A 21,782-nucleotide genomic window follows, 5' to 3' on the forward strand; every position below is an offset into this window, starting at 1 on the left:
TTACTGGAGCTTTCCACTGAGCACCAGCAAGTTATATCAGTGATGTCACTGGGAAAGTTCAGTTTCTCTACCTCAATCTGCTGGCAGGAATGGATAATACTTACTTTTTAAGGACAGTACAGCCTGATTAAAGGAAATGAAATTAATAGGTATGACTAAATTTTACCTTCCTCTAGTATGTAGTACCCTATGCATTCTACATGTACTTACTGTTTTTTATCCATCACTACACAATATATTTCAGCTCAAGGTAGACCCATAGCACAAAATTTAATTTTTTAAAGTTACCCCAAACATGCAGATTGTGCATGTTGTGTAACGTGCTGGGTGGGCTATGGCAGTGGTTCCCAAAACTGGCACCCCAACCAGTCAGGTTTTTGGGATATCCACAATGAATATTCATAAGAGATATTTGCACAGCATGCATGCAGATCTGTCTCATGAATATTTATTGTGGATATTCCAAAAACCTGACTGGCTGGGATGCCTCCAGGATCAGGTTTGGGAACCACTGGACTATGGCTTGAATTTAATGTTATGAGTGGGATTTTCTGTAGCACCACTATTTCTTTCAGTTAGATGATTTTTGACAAGACACTAGAAGTCAAAATAGTCAATGGGAGCAGCTTGGCGGTCTGATTTTTATTACAGGGGGAGTTTTAATCTTCAGTTTAGTACAGCGTTTTGGCGTGGTGGCATGAACATAACTGATATTTCTCTATTTCAGAGCATTCAAACTATTTTGGCGTGGATGAGAAGCTTGGTCCTGTGGCTGTGAGCATCAGGCGAGAGAAGCTGGAAGACATTAAAGATTATGGATCCCAGTACCAATACAGGATCATTTTCAGGACCAGTGAGGTATTGCTTAGAAAACTTTCTCATCTAGCTTGTCCATTACAGCGAGTATCAGTGCTTTATGGAACAACATACTGTTAGACTCCTATAATGAGTCTTCCCATATTTCATTGTATACGTTGTACACCTGGCAACAGATAACTATTGAATATGATACGGGGAGCTTATAGCCTAGAGCCCACATTCTTTTGTCTTTTGAATAAAAATTAGTACCTTCCTCATCGAATAAAACTAAGTATTTCGTCCATGGCCTATGGTTTTTAATTACCCTGAAGCTGCAGGTGTTCATACTTGAAACATGGTATCATATCTTTATTCATGAAGTTTGAAGGCCCAAATATGCTGGGATGAAGATTTTGAAGACTAATTTCAAGAGAAAAGAGCAGCTTTTAGATCAAAAGCTATGTGTTCATTATTTTACGTTACTGAGACTTGATGGTCACTGGGTTTAGGTTAAGTTGATATTGGACCAATGATTATGCTTTAAAATATGTGCCAGATATTCTTACTGTGCTATGTTATATACTGTTTGTGAAAGTTCATAAAAATTTATTGTATGATTTAAAACACTTTTATTGTAAGATTATTATATAATTTTTTTCAATCGGTTATTTCGACTTGAGGGGGGGGTCTCTGCTTTCAGTAGGGTTATTGGTTTCTCTTTTATCAAAATGATAAAATGATATTCAGTGCTGCTTCTTAATATCCTGTGAAAGTGTAAATGTGAGACGTAAGAACATATGCGTTGCCATACTGGAACTGTTGCCATCAAGCCCAGTATCCTGTTTTCAACAGTGGACAATCCAGGACTCAAGTACCTGACAAGATCCCAAAAGAGCAAAACGGATTTTATGCTGCTTACCCTAGCAAGAAGTAGTGCTTTTTCCCAAATTCAACTTAATAATGGCTTATGGACTTTTCTTGTAGGAAATTAACCAAACAATTTTACACGCAGCTAAGCAAACTGCTTTTACCACATTCTCTGGCAACAAATTTGACTTTAATTACACGTTGAGTGAAAAAAATATTTTCTTTGGTTTGTTTTAAATTTACTACTTAGTAAACATACTACTTATGTAACATACATCTCTTCTCCAAGCTGAACAGTCCTAACTGCTTTAACCTTTAGTCATAGGGAAGTCATCCCATCCCCCTTATCATGTTTGTTGCTTTTCTCTGTACCTTTTCTGATTCTGGCGTTGACCAGAACTACACATAGTATTTGAGGTGCAGTCACACCATGGAGCGATACAAAGGCATTATAACATTCTCAGTTTTGTTTTCCATTCCTTACCTAATATTTCCTAACATTCTATTTGCTTTCTTACCCACCACTGCACACTGAGAAAAGGGTTTCAACGTACCCTCAACAATGACAACTAGATGCTTTTTCTGGGCATCCTAGTGTGGAACCTTGCATCACGTAACTGTAGTTCGGGTTCCTCTTTCCCTCATGCATCACTTTGCACTTGCTCACATTAAACGTCATCTGCCATTTGGATGCCCAGTCTCCAAGTCTTGTGAGGTCCTCTTGCAATTTAACGACCTTGAATAACTTTGCGTCTTCAGCAAATTGAATTTACCTGACTAGTTCCTGAGTGCTAGGAGCTCTTTGAACCGAGTACACATATATGACGTCTCACCAACTGGAAGATAATCAAACATGTGAGGCTAAGTGCAAAAGATCTCACTGCTGGACTGCTGCCTGCATCTTTTTATTGGTGATTTCTTAAGTTGCGGATGGAATGGAAATATGTTAAACTAAATAGTACCCTAAGATTAGTTGTATGCTAGGCTCTGCTAATATTTAGTTTTTTTATTATTACTATTTTTTAAAATTTTAGTAGATTCCCCTCTATGGCTCTAAGTAGACTATATTTCTAAGAGCTATTTTCTGGCTGATAGAGATGTCCTAATTAAATTTGTAGCCTCCTAATTTTGTTCAAGGACCTATAAATCGGAGATCAGGCCAGAGGCTGGCAGAAGTTGGGGTGGGTGGGAGAGTCTAAACTGAGGCTTGCTGTGCTTTATAGGCTATTATATAATAAATGTAACATAGCTCCCTTAAATGCTAGCCTATGGAACTGTAACAGACTTTTTATATGCTAAGAAAAAAGTATTCCTTAAATTCCTTTGTTAAGTTAGCAGAATAACTAAAAGTCCCTGAGGTTACCTATTTAATTCTACTTCTGTCTTTCCTCAAGTTTAAAAACAATTTCCCAGCAAATTCTTACCAGTGAAGATCTCTCCCTCTCAGGAAGTTCTCTCACAGCACCTCTTCTGAACTGAGAGATACTCGGCCCTTCTTTACTTATGTTTGTGCTCCCTTAATGATTCATACTGCGATCAGTGTGCCAGTAGGGCCCCATGAACTTTTTTTTTCTTTAATCAGTCACTGGCAGTATTTTTGAAAATATATGTTTGATAAACCCAGTAGAGGGTGCTATACTGTTAAAAAAAAAAAAAAAAAAAAAAAATTAAGAGATTGAAATGAATACCAGCCAAGGAGCCCACAGCAAGAATTCCAGTCACTAAAGACTGTTCCAAGGGACAATTTATTTTTGGTGTTATGCTTTATTTGAACATGGGGAAGTATAATTTTAGACACTACCCACGTTGGCAACTGGGTGTTACAATGGTTGGACTGCTTATTTTCATTATAGGAACAAGTGTAACTGTTCTGCTTCAAAACCCAAAGTGAGAGAAAGGGATTAGTTGTACTTAATTATTTATTTTTAATCTCAGTACACCCTTCCTGGAAAGCAAAACAGATGAAGTGGTTTCTAAACACTTAAGTCTGTTTTCTTCTACCATCTCTTGTAATGGTGGTGGGAAACCTATTTTGTACTTTCAGAGGCTCTCTTGACATCTTCAGTTTTTCTGGTCTAGAATTTTTATCCCTCTTTGAGACTTCCATATAGTGTATTTTATATTTTTATTTTTCTTCATGTCTTACAAATAAAACATCATTTGTTCTTGTACAACCAATTCTTTCAACTATTATGTTATCAAAGCTGCTTACATGAATATCTGAGGTTTTCCACCCCCCCCCCCCCAAAAAAAATTTTCAACTTCAATCTCTACCCGCCTTCCTGCTATTCTTACCGTTCCCCACACCCAAAGATCAACCCCACCATCATGTGCATGTCTCATTACTTTAAGCAATCTTAGCCAACCGTTGCAGTTAACCTTTTTCTTCACTTAATGTAATTTTTAAACTCTGTCAAGTATCCAGCTCCTGGTTTAAAGTAACAAGAAATCTGCTTTTTCATATTTCCTGTCCTTGTAAAATGTATTAATTTTCATAGCTTTTTTTTGAGTGAAAAGAGCACAGTGTAGAAGCACAGCTGTAATACTGGCTGCGCATCAATACATTTCATTCTAATTAATAGTTGGGGTTTAATCAACATTGTGTATATCAGGGGCATAGCCAGACCTTGGCGGGAGGGGGGTCCAGAGCCCAAGGTGGGGGGCGCACGTTTTAGCCAGCCACCAACCCCACCTGCCGCTGACCCTCCCTCGCCACTTTCGATACCCCCTCCCTCCGCTGCCACAAGGTACCTTTGCTGGTGGGGGTTCCCAGCCCCCGCCAGCCTTAGTCATCTTCAGCACCCTGTTTCCGGTGCATTCGCTAATCTGTGCTGTGAGTCCTGACGTCCTGCAGGTACCTTGCGGCGGCGGCGGCACAGGGTTGAAAGTGGAGGGGGCCACGCCCCCGTGGCCCCACTTAGCTATGCCCCTGGTGTGTATGTGTTCTGCTCAGTCCCTGGTTCTTCCTCACCTTATTAGCTAGCCCTTGCCACACAGCATGAATGTGCTTGGTGTACCATGGGCACTGCTGCAGGTAGGGGTCCTAGTTTTAGGATCTGTGACCTAAGAGCAAAACACCCAAGCAATATATGAGAGAAGCTTGTAGGACCTCATGAGGCAAAAGTAATACATAAGTGTACCGTTGGGTCAGACCCAGAACCTATCAAGGCCAGCATTCTATCTCTGATAGCAGCCAGTTCAAGTCAATTGGAAGTACCCATTGGATCCTAATGAGGAAATCTTCTGTGTCTCACTTCCAGAAATGGATGTAGTCATAGAAATGACAGCAGATGAGGGCTTTTAAGAAGCATCTGGTCTACCCAGCTCCCCAGCTAATCTTTGTTTTTCCTCTGTACTTACCTAAGCTGCTTTATTTACATCAAAAGCTTTCCTGTTAGGACTTATACCTATCTGTTTTCCCCAAATAACAGCTAAAACCCTGAAGGTGTCAGGGAAAGGATAAGTTAAATACCTGAAAGAAGTTATTTCACATTGTGTAAAAAGGTGGTTTGTTATGGAGCGCTTTCTTTTAAGTGGACATTAGTGTACAATTTTGCAAGTCCCAGTGAAAACAGACTAGAGCATTGCATATTTTGCATCTGTTTTTCATTGGTGTGATTAACTTTTTTTTTCCTCTTAATATAGCTTGTGACCCTGCGGGGGCTAGTCCTTGAGGATGCAGTTCCAAGTACAGCAAAGCATGGTACGGTACGGGGTCTGCCGCTGAAGGATGTCTTAGAATATGTTCTACCAGAGCTGAACATTTCTTGCCTCCGCCTCGCTGCTGGCACGCCTAAAGTCACAGAGCAACTCCTGAAGCTTGACGAACAAGGGGTGAGAATGAAGGCAGGGTGCAACTGACCATACCCTGATAAATGGCTCAAGAACTTGACATTGCTGAATGGTATCGGAGGTAGAGGGCTTGCTTTCTTGACCCAGCAGATCTCCCTTTTTGGTTTTTCAGCTTATTCAGAACCTGGGCTGGGATCTGGACCTATGAGACTTTATTTGCAAATTCCACCCCCCCCCCCCCCCAAGGGATTTTTCTTCCCTTAGTTAACATCCCCTCCCAGAGTCTGAAGTGGAATCCCTTCATGCAAGTGTGGGCCCTGAATTCTTTCACTAGGTGTCACTGTTAAATGATGGACTCCCTCTCTACCTTCCCCCCCTCCCCCGCCGACTTGATGATATGTCCATCCATAGCTCTAGCAGCCACAAGAATCAGAATACCTGAGCCAGGAATTAAATCCAAGTCCCACTGTATGGCAGGGCGCACAACACTCACACTCACTGGGCCAGGCCCCCCCTCCCCCAAAACAGCATTTTATAAATCAATTCTTCAGTCAAGAAGCAGAATGAATCGGTCATGCAAAGGAATGACGTGCTCTGATTGTGCCAATATGAATAGCATTCTCGGGATTGATGTAATAAAGCCATGTGTTAAACTAAAGTGGCGGCCATAAGTTAGTGTAGTAAATTAAAATGAAATGGTGCACTGAGCCTCCGCACACAGTTCTCTATTGCATGCACTGAAAATCTTTTATTCTTCATACAAGAAACTTATAGCATACACATTACCATGACATTAAAAAACAAAAAAAATCAGTACACACCTGTATGGTAACATGCTGCCATTTACGGCATCAGGTAGAAATGTGTGTGAGAGGAGGGGGTTCTCCTTTCCTAATCAGCCTCTGCATTAAGGGGCCCATTAAAAACCGTGTGCATTTAGATCCATGGTAAAAGTTACTGATTTTGAAATAGCGAGTGATGCTCAAAATTGCTTGCAAATGAGATTCACATAAATTCAGCAAGCAGCTTGGTGGGGAAAATGCATAGCATATGCTCAGAACAGTCTCTCAGTAAGTGTTCCTGTTCTGTTCATGCCCAGGAATCCCACATGTGTACTCTCTCCTTTTCCCTGCAGTATTTGCTGGCTCCACTTTCCTCCTGCAGCTTAAGTGCCTTCTCTCAGGTCATAATGATTTTGCTTGGGAATATTCTCCTAGCTGAAGCCCCCCCCCCAAAGCTGATAGGGGCTTTCCCCAGCCAATTACATAAGTACATAAGTAATGCCATACTGGGAAAAGACCAAGGGTCCATCGAGCCCAGCATCTTGTCCACGACAGCGGCCAATCCAGGCCAAGGGCACCTGGCAAGCTTCCCAAACGTACAAACATTCTATACGTTATTCCTGGAATTGTGGATTTTTCCCCAGTCCATTTAGTAGCGGTTTATGGACTTGTCCTTTAGGAAACCGTCCAACCCCTTTTTAAACTCTGCTAAGCTAACTGCCTTCACCACATTTTCTGGCAATGATTTCCAGAGTTTAATTACACGTTGGGTGAAGAAAAATTTTCTCCGATTTGTTTTAAATTTACTACACTGTAGTTTCATCGCATGCCCCCTAGTCCTAGTATTTTTGGAAAGCGTGAACAGACGCTTCACATCCACCTGGTCCACTCCACTCATTATTTTATATACCTCTATCATGTCTCCCCTCAGCCGTCTCTTCTCCAAGCTGAATAGCCCTAGCCTCCTTAGTCTTTCTTCATAGGGAAGTCGTCCCATCCCCGCTATCATTTTAGTCGCCCTTCGCTGCACCTTTTCCAATTCTACTATATCGTTCTTGAGATGCGGCGACCAGAATTGAACACAATACTCAAGGTGCGGTCGCACCATGGAGCGATACAACGGCATTATAACATCCTCACACCTGTTTTCCATACCTTTCCTAATAATACCCAACATTCTATTCACTTTCCTAGCCGCAGCAGCACACTGAGCAGAAGGTTTCAGTGTGTTATCGACGACACCCAGATCCTTTTCTTGGTCCGTAACTCCTAATGTGGAACCTTGCATGACGTAGCTATAATGCGGGTTCTTTTTTCCCACATGCATCACCTTGCACTTGCTCACATTAAACGTCATCTGCCATTTAGCCGCCATTTAGGCTGTCTGCTTGTTTTTCCACCCCTCTAAACTGTTCTCTGCTCTTTGATATTGAAAAATGTAAGCAGAGTTCTCCTCCCAGAAGTCGCCCTCACACAGCCACAGCTCCAGACCTGATGGAAAATTTTCCATGCAACCCTTTCTGTACACATGGCACACTAATTTTAATACTAATGAGCTCATTGTAATACATTTGCATTAGATTATCGCTAGCAGCTATGGCAACAAAGCTATGCTGAACCCCTTTGTTCATTATACGGGAAATAACCATTTGCTTTAGACTGTCTCCAACTGGTCTAAAGCAAACTTTGCAAGCAGGGTAAACTTTGTGCATCAGGCCCTAAATCCTTTGTCAGTCAAAAGCACCCCCCCCCCTTTCCTCCAGCTGTGCCTGTCTGAGTTGCCCTCAGAAACCAAAGCAAGTTAAAACATGGAAACTGTCAGCTATGGGGTTCCCTTTATAGCCAGTTTATCCTGCTTGTCAACAGAGAAGGTGAGTTGCTTACCTGTAACATAAGTTCTATATAGAAATAAGATAGATCAGACACACATGCCCACCCTCCTTTTTGAGGAATTGATTCAATTCCTCCTACTCTTTACAAAGGCGCGCTAGCGTTTTTAATGCGCATTAAAAATAAGCATGCACTAAATATTAGAGGTGGCCACATATTTCTATGGGTGTCTCTAGTGTTTTGCGTGCGTTAAAAACACTGGTGCACCGTTGTAAAAGGACCCCTAAAATGTTCCACCTTTGCTTTTACCCTATGCTGTTATTAAAATGTTTATTATGTATTGTGTTGACATAGTAAGCAGTATACTATGCCATACTTTGTATTGCAATTTGAATATTTTTACTGCTATAATTGTCTGTTGCTTATGTTTGTTTGATTTATTCTTACTGTACACTGCCTTGAGTGAATTCCTTCAAAAAGGCGGTAAATAAATCCTAATAAGTAAAATAAATAATAAGCTCTGAATTAAACTAATAGGACTTGTGGGATAGTGGCTCTTCCAGACTTTTCCGAGCTCTGAGAGCTACCCATGTTGGTGCCGTCAGAAAACGTTTCCCACTTGTTTGATTTATCCTACTTTCTGCAAAGAACCCATATTATAGGCAAGCAACTGTACTTGCCTAGCCATCTGGCATGGCCTCCAGCAACTAACATTATTACTGTCCTCCCATTCTGTAGTGTGCAAACAAATCAGGTGCATTAAAAATGACAAATAGCTCTGTAATAGCATGTAATTCCTTCAGCACTGCTGTTCAGCCAGCCAATAAACAACCCCATATGAGCAGTTCAACCTCCTGCTCATGTTACAACACTTCTTTAATGTGTGAGCAAAGAATTTCATAGAATCTTTGGGTCTCGATAAACAGATTCCTCAGCTGTTGGTCTCAATGGGATTGATAAACCAAACGTACTGTGTTTATGGAGTGCTGTATGAGAGTAAGCACAGGAAGCTTAGCGGGTTTGCACAGAGAGCTTCTGTGGATGCTGAAGCTCACATAGTGAGATTGATTTACAGTTTTCCTCTCTTTGCTTAAAGCCTTAGGGGCCCAATCCAGCGCTGGTATAAAAATACCACCAGAACAGCGCCCTAATGCTCAACGCTAATGAGATGCAAATATAGGCATGCTCATAGCGTTAAGCATTAAGGAATTGGGTGGGAGAATTTTGCTTAGCGCTTGCGCAGGAGAATTCCACAGTAAGCTTGGCTCCTGAACATGAATCGCACATTGCATCCGTTTTCTGCAGCCTAAATATAAGCAATTTAATTATTATTAATTTATTTTATTTTTTAAAGCTTGGGCTCTTATATTTAGACGCAGGAAACAGACTCCGTGTGCTTTTGCTTGGGTCTGCTGTTTCTCACGACCAGTGCTTAAGAGTTTGCACATACTTCCTTCTGCTTCCAAAAGCAATAAAAACTGGCAAATTTTGCAGAATCAATCATGAGGGAAGCATGAGAATCATGAGAAATCATCTTTTCCAACATCCTAACGCCTGCTTCCGCCTGGCATTATTTTTAGCAGCTAGAAGGCAGTTTTGTTTCGGGCACTCTTTCCTGAGCATTGGGGAGGAATACAAAATAACCTCATTAACATGAGCTTGACTATGTTAGCATGCTACTTGTGCTGTTTGTGCGCTTGCTTGTTCCTGCATTCCAGGCCTCTGAGCATTCTGCGCAGGTAAATGTGGGTGCTAGTCCAGCTCTAATGGCCTCTAGCGCCCGCATTTACTTTTGAGCATCGGGACCTAGGTGTGATGCTGTTGTAACTTTGCATCCTACAAGAACAAGCTAAGTAGATTGTAACATGATACTTAAAGCTACAGAACTACATATGGATTAGAGGGTGTTTGATGCTTTTTTTTTTTTCCCCCATCTTCCTCATAGCTCTGCAGGAAGCACAAGGTGGGGATCTTGTACTGTAAAGCAGGCCAGAGCTCAGAGGAGGAGATGTACAATAATGAAGATGCAAGTCCATCCTTTGAAGAGTTCCTTTCTTTTATTGGGAAGAAGGTCTGTCTGAAAGGCTTCAGCAGCTATGCCGCTCAGCTGGATACTAAAAGTAAGTTGGAAAGGCTTCCTACCCCGTATCAGTACCTGCTGTGAACTAAAGGTTTAATGTGTGGAGGCTTTGCCGCTGAGAAAACAAGGTATGTAAGCTGGCTAAAGCAAGTTGCCTGGAGCGCATGATCTGGTGCAGGAGGTAATGGCACTGGGGCCATGATAACTCATCATAATATGATCAGATTTGATATCGGCTCTGGAGTAAGTACACACAGGAATTCCAATACATTAGCAATTAACTTTAAAAAAAGAGGCTATGATAAAATGAGAAAAATGGTGAAAAAACTTAAAGGAACAGCTGCGAAGGTCAAAAATTTACATCAGGCATTGGAGGCTGTTCAAAAATACCATCCTGGAAACCCAGGCCAGTTATATTCCATGCATTAAAAAAGGAGGAAGGAAGGCCAAGCAACAGCCGGCATGGTTTAAAAGTGAGTTGAAGGAAGGTATTGGAGCTAAAAGAAAAACCTTAAGAAAATGGAAGAAGGATCTGACTGAAAATATTACGAAACAGCATAAGAAGTGTCAAGTCAAATGCAAAGTCAAGTCAAATGATAAGGAAGGCAAAGAGGGACTTTGAAAAAAGATTAGAAAAAGATTAGAGTTGGAGGCAAACACATAGTAAAACCTTTTTTAGATATATTAAAAGCAAGAAGCCGGCAAAAGAATCAGTTGGACTGCTAGATGACTGAGGGGTAAAAGGGGCACTCAGGGAAGACAAAGCTATAGTGGAGCGATTAAATGAATTCTTTGCTTCGGTCTTCACCAAGGAAGATTTGGGAGAGATACAGGTGCTAAAAATAGTATTCAAAGCTGACGAGTCAGAGAAACTGAATTAAATCTTTATCAACCTTGAAAATGTAATGGTGCAATTTGACAAATTAAAGAGTAGTAAATCGCCTGGACCGGATGGTATTCATCCCAGATTTTTGATAAGATTGAAAAATGATCTTGCAGAACTATTGTTAGTAATAAGTAATTTATCTTTAAAATCAAGCATACCACCAGAAGACTGGAGGAGGGTGGCCAATGTAACGCCGATTTAAAAAAAAAAAAAAAATGTTCCAGAGGTGATCCGGGAAATTATAGACTGGTGAGCCTGACGTTGATGCCAGGCAAAATGGTAGATACTATTATAAAGAACAAAATTACAGATCGTATTCAAAAGCATGGATTAATGAGACAAAGCCAACGTGGATTTAGTGAAGGGAAATCTTGCCTCACCAATTTACTACATTTCCTTGAAGAGGTGAACAAACATGTGGATAAAGGTGAGCACGTTGATATTGTGTATCTGGATTTTCAAAAGGCGTTTGACAAAGTACTTCATGAAAGACTCCAGAGGGAGAGTGATGGGATAGGATGTAGTGTTCTATTATGGATTAAAAACTGGTTAAAATATAGAAAACAAGAGAGTAGGGTTAAATAGTTAGTATTCTCAATGGAGAAGGATAGATATTGGGGTTCCCCAGTGGTCTTTGCTGGGACCGCTGCTTTTTAACACATTTATAAATGGTCTAGAGATGGGAGTAACTAGTGAGGTAATGAAATTTGCTGATAACACAAAGTTATTAAATTGCGGGAGGATTGTGAAAAATTACAAGAGGACCTTACGAGACTAGGCACTGCTGGACACAGTGGAGGACGTGCCTCCTGTGAAGTGGGATCAGGATTGTTATTTCATCTGTTTTGTGGCTCTCAAGAAGGAGAGGGGCTCATTTCAGTCCATCCTGGACGTCAAGGGGGTCATCACCTCTCTGAAGGTCTCCATGTTCTGTATGGAGACTCTGTGGTTGGTGATCACCTCTGTTCATCCAGGGGAGTTCCTATCCCCCTTACACTTGACAGAGGCATAGTTTCACATTCTCATCCAGCCAGACCACAAATAGTTCCTACACTTCTGTGTATTGGGCAGGCAGGCACTTTCACTACCGAGTTCTTCCTTTCAGGTTAGCCAAGCTCCTCAGACCTTTTCCAAGGTGATGGCAGTGGTGGCTGCCTTCCTTTGCCTTCTGACTCATTCTAGTGGATTCAGAGGTGGGGTGCAGGGCTGCGAGGGCTGGGTCATCAGTTTGGGAAGAGTCGTCTCAACCTCTCACAGTATCTAGAGTATCTGGGCATCTGGTTTCTAACCAAGCAGGGGCGAGTCTGTGACTTAGCAGAGAATAGACAAGCTGCAGGTCTGAATGCGGCATTTCGTGCCCACGGCACCGAGGGCCTGGAATTACTTCTAGCTCCTGGGGCTGATGGTCACTTGGTATTGTCTTGTGGGTCAGAGCTCACATTCATTCTCCACAGAGAGCGCTCCTCTCTCAGTGGAGCCCCAGGTCCTAACATCTCGAGTTGTGTCTTCCCCTTTCGGCTTCCTTTGGTAGGGAACTAGCCTGATGGGGCAATTTGGCTTGTCTTCTCATATTCCGCTGGACATAAGAACATAAGCTTTGCCATACTGGGACAGACCAAAGGTCCATCAAGCCCAGTATCCTGCTTCCAACAGTGGACAATCGAGGTCACAAGTACCTTGCAAGATCCCAAATGAGTAAAGCAACTTTTATGCTGCTTATCGTAGAAATAAGCAGTGGATTTTCCCAAGTCCATCTTAATAATGTCTTATGGAATTTTCTTGTAGGAAATTATCCAAGCCTTTTTCAAACACTGCTAAGCTAACTGCTTTTTACCACATTGAGTTAAATTTACCACAAATTAGAGTTTAATTACACATTGAGTAAATAAGTATTTTCTCTAGTTTTGTTTTAAATCTACTACTTAGTAACTTCATTGCATGCCCCCTAGTCCTAATACTTTTGGAAAGCGTAAATGAGCGATTCATGTTTACCTGTTCCACTCCACTCAGCATTTTATAGACCTCTATCATATCTCCCTTAAGCCATCTTTTTACCAAGATGAAAAGCCCTAGCTGCTTTAGCCTTTCCTCATAGGGAAGTCGTCCCATTCTCTTTATCATTTTTGTCGCCGTTCTCTGTACCTTTTCTAATTCCGCTATCTCTTTTGAGATGCAGTGACCAGATGTACACAGTGTTCAAGGTGTTGTCACTCCATTGAGCCATACAAAAGCATTATAACATTCTCATTTTTCTTTTCCATTTCTTAATAATTCCTAATGTTCTATTTGCTTGCTTAGCCACCACTGTACACTGAGCAGAGGGTTTCAACGTTTCATCAGTGACTCCTAATGTGGAACCTTGCAGCATGTAACTGTAGTATGGGTTCCTCTCTCCCACATGCATCACTTTGCACTTGCTCTTATTAAATGTCATCTACCATTTGGATACCCAGTCTTTCAGTTTTGTAAGGTCCTCTTATAATTTTTCACAATCCTCTTGCAATTTAACAACCTTATTCTCATCTCTAGATTTATAAATATTAAAAAGCAGTGGTCCCAGCATAGATTCCTGGGGAAGCCCCACCATCTACCCTTCTCCATTGAGAATATTGACTATTTAACCCTACTCTCTATTTTTCTATCTTTGAACCAGTTGTTAATCCACAAATATATTACCTCCTATCCCATTTAGTTTTTCTAATTTATTTGGAGTCTTTCACGAGGTACTTTGTCAAATGCCTTTTGAAAATCCAGATGCACAATTTCAACCAGCTCACCTTTATCCACGTTTGTTCACCCCTTCAAAGAAATGTAGTAGATTGGTGAGGCAAGATTTTCCTTCACTAAATCCATGCTTATGTATATGCTCTGTAGTTTTGTTCTTTATAATAGTCTATATCATTTTGCCTGGCGTCGGGGTCACAAGTCTATAATTTCCCAGATCACCACTAGAATCCTTATTAAAAATTGTTGTTACATTGGCCACCCTCCAATCTTCCAGTACCATGCTTGATTTTAAAGATAAATTACTTATTACTAAATGGAATTCAAACATGCGTGGGATAAATACAAAGGAATCCTGTTTAGAAGGAATGGGTCTATGGAATCTTAGCGGACATTGGGTGGCGATGCCGGTATTTGGAGAATAAAACCGGTGCAGGGCGGACTTCTACAGTCTGTGCCCTGAGAAAGGCAGGGACAAATCAAACTTGGATATACACATAAAGTATTGCATACCATGTAAAATGAGTTTATCTTGTTGGGCAGACTGGATGGACCGTTTAGTATGTATGTATGTATGTATAGTTCTGCAAGTTCATTTTTCAATTCTTTCAATATCAGGCTTTAATTGTTTTTTGTACTGGGTCAAAAATACTGGTAAATGTAACATATTTATAATATAAAAAGTATATAGAATGACAAATTTACCTTGTATTATAATGTAAGTTTTTAATTTGAAGCTGGAGTTGGAGTCAGTACATTTTTACTGATTCCAACTCCACCCAAAATTGCTTCCGACTCACCACAGCCCTACTTAAGATCAGACTTTGAAAACGCACAGAAATGTTGTTAAGCATCTGAAGTTTCCTCCTTTATCTCTGGACTGCTAGGTCTATTTCCCACTCCTTGACTTTCCTTGTTTCTATTTTGTGGGATCTTGGTGTTCCTCTGCCCTGGCAGATTTTCACAGATACCCTTCCACCCACCTGCCTATCCAGTCTGCCTGTCCATACCAATTGCTCAAGCTGTACAATCTTTTCCTTTCCCTTAGAGATCCTACATTCTTGTTCCTTATTTTCTTGAGTTCAGAGACAATTTGTCTCCACCAGCTGTTCCACCTATCCATTACGCTTTCCATAAAGAAATACTTTCTTCAATTACTCCTGAGACTTTCCCATTTCACCTTGATCCTATCCCTGCCTGTTCCATAGCTTCCTTTCAGTAGTCAAGTAGAGGCCTATATTGGAGTACTGAATTTTTGAGATGCAGAGTTGTACTAACTTAATAAAGTAGTCATCCTGTTCCAGATAGTACTTTGAATTTAGTTTAACAGCTTTTTGTTTTTAGCAGGCTAACCTGATATTTACATTTTACCTTCTCCTCACAGCTGACTCTACTGGTACCCATTCCTTGTACACTACATATCAAGACTATGAGATTATGTTTCATGTGTCCACCATGCTCCCCTACACCCCTAATAACAGGCAACAGGTAAGCTCATATTCTTGTATCTTGACTCCCCTATTCTGTACAGTGGAATCTTTCTTGTCTGAAGACCAGTAATTCACCTGAGTTGGACACGAACGACTTCCTCTAGTCTGCTTTGGCAAACTTTGTTCCCATCTTACTGTCAACCTGCACAGTATCTCCAGCCTCAGGTGTTCTGGAGGGCAGAAGACTTGGGCTGGGAGTTGATCCACACAGCTTTTTGGTTTTTGCCCTGACAAGCCTGGGACTGCTGTATTAGAGAATATTATCATTTTGGATAGCAAATTGCATATCTCTTGTGTATGTCTGAACAGTTTTGTTTTTAGAAGGACATGGCAAGGCTCACAATGTTAACACCATAGCTGCATCTGTGGCCTGTTTAACATCATCCTTTATTGATGATATTTGTCAACCACAACTTGGAGTCTAGTCTGTACATTCAGCTTCCATTATTTAAGCACTGGCTCCTGATTCAACAAAGTGTGTGTAGAGTACTGGTTCTCAACATGTCTTAGGAGACCACTAGCCAGTTGGGTTTTCCGGATATCCCTAATAAATATGCATGAGACAGACTTGAATATAACGGAGGTGACAGGCATGCAAATCTGTCTCATGCATATTCATTATGCCTATAATATTAGGGCTACTAATAGTCTAGATTCAACAACCAAAATTAGATATATTTTTAATGTTTGATTTTAATCATACTTGAAATTCTAACAATCATAAAATTAAAAAAAAAAAAAAAGATTTTAGCTATCATATAAGATAATGTGTGTATAAGAGTGCTTAGTACATCCCCATAATTCCTCTCAGGGATATTATGTTATGAAGAAAATCATTATACCCTTAGCACTAAATCAACCGTACTTTTTATATTGAGAACAAGGTAAATTTATACTTATCTTGAACCAGTGTGCTTTAGGGTTCTTCTCGTCTTAAATTAATGCAGCTCTCCTCTATTCCCCACCCATCAATTTGCTAATAAAATCTGGGATGTTTAATTTAAGAAGAGAAAAACCCTGAAGTTCACCGGTTCAAAGTTTACCTTGTTCTCAATATAAAAAGTAAGGTTGATTTAGTGCTAAGGGTGTAATGATTTTCATCATAATATCCCTGAGAGGAATTATGCATATAGTACGCTAATTATTAATCATCAACAACATCTATCATATGCACCGTAGCATTTATTTCAAAATTCTCATACATCCACATACAGTTCTACCTATACACAAAAACTATGCTTTACCACAATAACACACTTTTCATGTACCCCAATTGTCCAGCATAATCCCCCAAATTGTGCAAACCAAATCAGTCCATAATGCGGTAATCACTCCGCATCAGCTGTGACACAAATGTTCTAGTACTCCACAGTTCAATTAATGACCACCTTGTAGCCAAACATCCTTTCACAATTGAGGGTGACTGTGCAATTGAACCACAACAATAAACCCCATTACAGGGTCAACGTTCAAGCCAAATGCAAGCATCCCGCTGTAATTTCAAAGCTTGCCCATCAACGAGTATTAAATCAACTTCTCGTCCTTGTGGAGATTGCGTGTGGTTGATCTATGCAGTAGGCGTAACCGGAAACAGAGGGGGTCCCGGGTGTGCCTAGAAGCTCTAATGGGGCTGGTAAAGGTCTCCTGATGAAGAGAAAATGAAACACGGCCTGTGTTGAGACCGAGACCAGATTAAGAGATGAATGGTGAATGAACGGGATACATTCAACCACACGCAATCTCCACAAGGACGAGAAGTTGATTTAATACTCGTTGATGGGCAAGCTTTGAAATTACAGCGGGATGCTTGCTTGCCTTTGGCTTGAACATTGACCCTGTAACGGGGTTTATTGTTGTGGTTCAATTGCACAGTCACCCTCAATTGTGAAAGGATGTTTGGCTACAAGGTGGTCATTAATTGAACTGTGGAGTACTAGAACATTTGTGTCACAGCTGATGTAGAGTGATTACCGCATTATGGACTGATTTGGTTTGCACAATTTGGGGGATTATGCTGGACAATTGGGGTACATGAAAGTGTGTTATTGTGGTAAAGCATAGTTTTTGTGTATAGGTAGAACTGTATGTGGATGTATGAGAATTTTGTAATAAATGCTACGGTGCATATTATGATGATTAATAATTAGCGTACTATATGAGTAGTTGATAAAGTGTGGCTAATTATATAACTAATTGTAACCCGTGTAAGAGTAATAATTGAGAGGAATTATGGGGATGGTACTGAGCACTCTTATACACACATTATCTTATATGATGGTTAAAAGAATTTTTTTTAATTTTATGAATGTTAGAATTTCAAGTATATGATTATGGTTAAAGTCAACAAACATTATAAGAATAATGCATATTCCTCCAGGACAGGTTTGACAACTACTTGTTGTAGATCATTTGTCAAGGAATTTGCAGTGGTTAAAGCAGGGGTTCTCAGCCTAGCCACTCTGTTGGCTGGGTGTGTCCTGAGGGACTAGGTTGTGAGATGGGTTAAAGCTAACATGGGCTCCCTTAGGGCCCAGTTTTATGACTAAGGGTTGGCTTTCTATTTAGAAAAGGAGTTTTATCTCCCCAGAACAGTTTGCTGTCCTGTTGCTGTGTTTCCCATTTGTTAAGTATTCCTTAACTCAAATCCAATTTGCAAGAATATCTGATAATACTGATATTGTGTTCTATTTTAATTATTTAATAATTTTTTAATAATTTGATTTAAAAACATGTTTTTAATTTTTAACTTTGCAACGGCGATTTTTTTTTTTTTTTTTTTTTTTTAGTAAGGAAAAGACCTCAGCTGCTCGGCTTGTTGTCCTTATTGATACAGCAAACCGATAGAGCAAGAAATTTCTTTTCAAACAGATAAGTGTCCTCTAAGTCCCAAGGTTTTAATCGGAGAATATAAATTTGAATTTCATATAGAAGAAAACAATTAAAGCGAATAGTTTACAGAAAATAAATTAGTTTTTTTTAGACTTATAAAGATATTCACATGGCTTTTTTTCCTTCCTCAAAAAAATTGCTGTTACAAAGTTTAAAACGTTTTTAAAAAAATCAAAATATTTAAAAATTATTAAATAATTAAAATAGAATGCAATATCAGTATTATCAGATATTCTTGCAAATTGGGTTTGAATTGAATGTTCTTAGCAGTAAGATATCAGCCATAAGTTTTCAATAGGATTAAGTATTACTTAGCCAGCAAGTCTCCTGTGTGTGCTAGCCTGTATCAGGTGTTCTCTGAATACAGTCGTTCACAAGTCAGGTGCCCTCTCCCTCCACCCCTCCTGGACATGGTCTGTTTTAACTTACCTTACAAAACTGATGCTCACTATGGAGCAGCGAAAGGTTGGAAACTGCTGCACATGCTTAGAAAGCTGAGGTTTTTTTCCCCCTCCCCAGGTTATCAATAGAAATCAAACAAAATAAAACATGGAAAAGAAAATAAGATGATACCTTTTTTATTGGACATAACTTAATACATTTCTTGATTAGCTTTCGAAGGTTGCCCTTCTTCGTCAGATCGTTTGGTAATGTAATATGATTGTTATTGTTATATGGTAAATGTGTGAGACTGATATGCTATGGTCTTCGCAGAACATCTGTTACAGGTACTTAACTTTGCTTAACAGGTATAATAAAGCTTTGACAACTCACCTCCCTGCAGTCTTGTCTTGTGTGTTAATGTTTTGTGGCTAAATGACCCTAATGAGATTGATCTTCCAACTCATTTGTAAATGTTATGGGAGCCATTTGTGAAAAATAACATGATATTTTAAAACTTAATCTCTGATGTTAAGTATAACAAGTCGGGAACAAAACTAAGATGTTTCAATACCAGTGGAAATTATGCATATTCTGTATTTTTTATATCGATGGGTCATATACCAGACTTTAATACAAATGGTGCATGCTTACTTTGAAAGTAAAAGAAAAGGAATTTAATAGGTGTATAAAATGCACTCTTACTGGCCTTTAGATTTGTGTAAGTTACTAACATCTTGGTGTGTGCTTGTTTTTCTTCTTTATGCTGTCAGCTGCTAAGGAAGCGTCACATAGGAAATGACATTGTGACAATTATCTTTCAAGAACCAGGAACACTGCCTTTCACTCCCCAGAACATCCGATCCCATTTCCAGCATGTCTTTATCATTGTCCGAGCCATCGACCCTTGCACTGACAATGTTTGCTATAGGTAAGCCTGAAAATGAGAATAGTGTTATAAAAAGTTAGCACAAAAGCATCACTTGTCACAGTTGTGCATTCTTCACGCATTTTGTCTTGGATAAAAATTTAGAGGGGAGACCATGCTGGAAATTCAAGTTAGCTTATTCTTGCCAGATGGCAGTATTTCTGGGGCTTAAGTATGTTATACATATGACTCCTGTAGATTGTGTCTGTTGGAAGAAGGGTTTATGCTGTTACTCAGGCCAGAACAGTTGTTGAAGCCACAAAATGCAAAGCTCATGAATGTGATGGGCTGGCTAGATTTTGATGAATGGTGTCCATTATTACTGGGAAAGATAGCTGGTTCATAGTCTGCTGTGGTCTAATGCTGATCATTCAGCTGGAACTACTGCTACTGGGCTTGGTAATTGGCTGCCTTGAAATTTCAGTGAAACGGGAAGGGGGCATGCAGGGCATTTATTTACGGGGGGGGGGGGGGGGGGGGGGGGAGGGTGGACTTCAGACTGTCCATAAATATAAAATGAAGGTGAATTATTATCTTTGAACATGCTGTCATTATTGGCATCTAAATGACACGGACAATTTGACATAGAAAGCATTTTATGGACAAAAATGTGGCTGAACAGATAGAAAAGGTATCAGCCAGATGGCATAAATACTGTGGAAAATTAACTACTGATGGATAGCTAGTTATATGATTGAGAAATTCTGGGGCATAAAAAAGCCAAGTGCAGTGGTGTTCCTTGGTCAGCTGCCACATGGGGCAGATCGCTGCTGCGCACCCCCTCCCCACCCCCTTTGTGCAGCGTTGTGTCCCCCCCCCTCCACTGGGTACATTGCCTCAAAACACACTCCCCCCTCCCTCCCCATGTGCATTATTTGTTGGTAGCAGCTTCGTGGCTGTCGGCTCCGCCAGTTCCCTTTTCCCTCTGCCCCAGAACAGGAAATAACATCAGAGGGACAGGGAACCCACGGAGCCAACAGCCACATGGCAGCACCCTGCACCTCTCCTGCAACATACACCAGGGCAGATTGCCCCCACTACCCTGCCCTCGGTACGCTGCTGGCCAAGTGGATCAGTGAGCGAAAGACATCCGATTAAGAGCCTGCCAGTGTCATCAGTTACTCTGAGGTGTAATAATTGCATTGTGTACAGAAAAGGAAACCATCCTTCAGTGTACTTTAGCAGGGCTCCCTCTTCTGGAGAAGGCATTTGCGTATGTATCCAGGTCAAAGCAAAGCTGGACCTTGCGCTCTCTAATCTGTGTTTTCTTTTCTTCTGAAAGTGTGGCTGTGACACGATCCAAAGATGTTCCACCGTTTGGTCCCCCAGTTCCCAGTGGCATTACTTTCCGCAAATCCGACGTCTTCAGAGACTTCTTGCTGGCCAAGATGATAAATGCTGAAAATGCAGCCCACAAGTCAGACAAGTTCCACACCATGGCCACCCGCACTAGACAGGAATACCTCAAAGACCTAGCCGAGAACTCTGTGACTAACACGCCTATAGACTCCACCTTCAAATTCAACCTCATTTCGCTGACATCCAAAAAGAAAGAGAAGATGAAGCCACGGCTGGGAGCAGAGCTTTACAGCGTGGGTGCCATTGCCTGGCACATCTATGCACAAGATTTTGCACAAGCTGTAGAAATAGAATGCGTCCTGGGTATCTCCAATGAGTTCATTGTGCTGCTTGAGCAGAGCTCAAAGGAGGTGGTCTTCAACTGCTTCTGCGAAGATGTGATTGGCTGGACCCCAGATATATTTACCATTAAGATCTTTTACGGGAAAGGGGATCATATTCTAATACGTGTCCGGGACAGCAACTCTGAAGATATCAAGGTGATTGTGCAAAGATTAAAGGTGAGAATTTATTCAGTAAGATGCTTCCTTTTTGGTTTATCAGAAAAGCATATTTTCCAAAGTTTACTGGAAATTGCATGGGCATTTTTTTCTCCCTCTGCGTTTCACGGGAGTTCTCCCCATGATAATGGAATGGTATTTGTTTAAATCGTTTTGCCATTCCAGTAAATGAACATACATCTACACTTCCACAACAAAAGATCTCCATGCTCAGATATGACCGTGTATATTAACATCTAAAATTTTTAAAGAAAAGAACAATTAGAATCCCCCATCCCTCTACCCCATTACCCCCTTTCCTCCTCCTTCTCCCCAGCAATCCCTATCCCCTTTGTTAACACTTCCAAATTGTTTAGCCATGCACTACAAACACACATCACAGATTCTAAAATTGCTTTTTGTTTTCAAGGGGGGGGGGGGGGGGGGTTGGCCTTTCTCCCCATTGCATCTGACATACTCTATTAGTCAGTATTATT

At 40.6% G+C, this 21,782-nt stretch overlaps 1 protein-coding gene across 3 annotated transcripts in view; it reads left to right on the top strand.

Moving 5' to 3' along the window:
• Positions 1-21,782, top strand: part of SIPA1L3 (signal induced proliferation associated 1 like 3) — a 292,368-nt gene that overhangs the window by 157,937 nt on the left and 112,649 nt on the right. For all 3 annotated transcript variants that reach the window (XM_030217319.1, XM_030217321.1, XM_030217320.1), the window contains 6 exons: positions 728-858; positions 5,311-5,499; positions 10,015-10,189; positions 15,144-15,247; positions 19,293-19,450; positions 20,730-21,306. In XM_030217319.1, the coding sequence (XP_030073179.1) occupies positions 728-858; positions 5,311-5,499; positions 10,015-10,189; positions 15,144-15,247; positions 19,293-19,450; positions 20,730-21,306 (1,334 nt within the window). The remainder of the gene's footprint in view (positions 1-727; positions 859-5,310; positions 5,500-10,014; positions 10,190-15,143; positions 15,248-19,292; positions 19,451-20,729; positions 21,307-21,782) is intronic.

Source organism: Microcaecilia unicolor, chromosome 11 (assembly GCF_901765095.1).
Source record: "Microcaecilia unicolor chromosome 11, aMicUni1.1, whole genome shotgun sequence".
Classification (NCBI taxonomy): domain Eukaryota; kingdom Metazoa; phylum Chordata; class Amphibia; order Gymnophiona; family Siphonopidae; genus Microcaecilia; species Microcaecilia unicolor.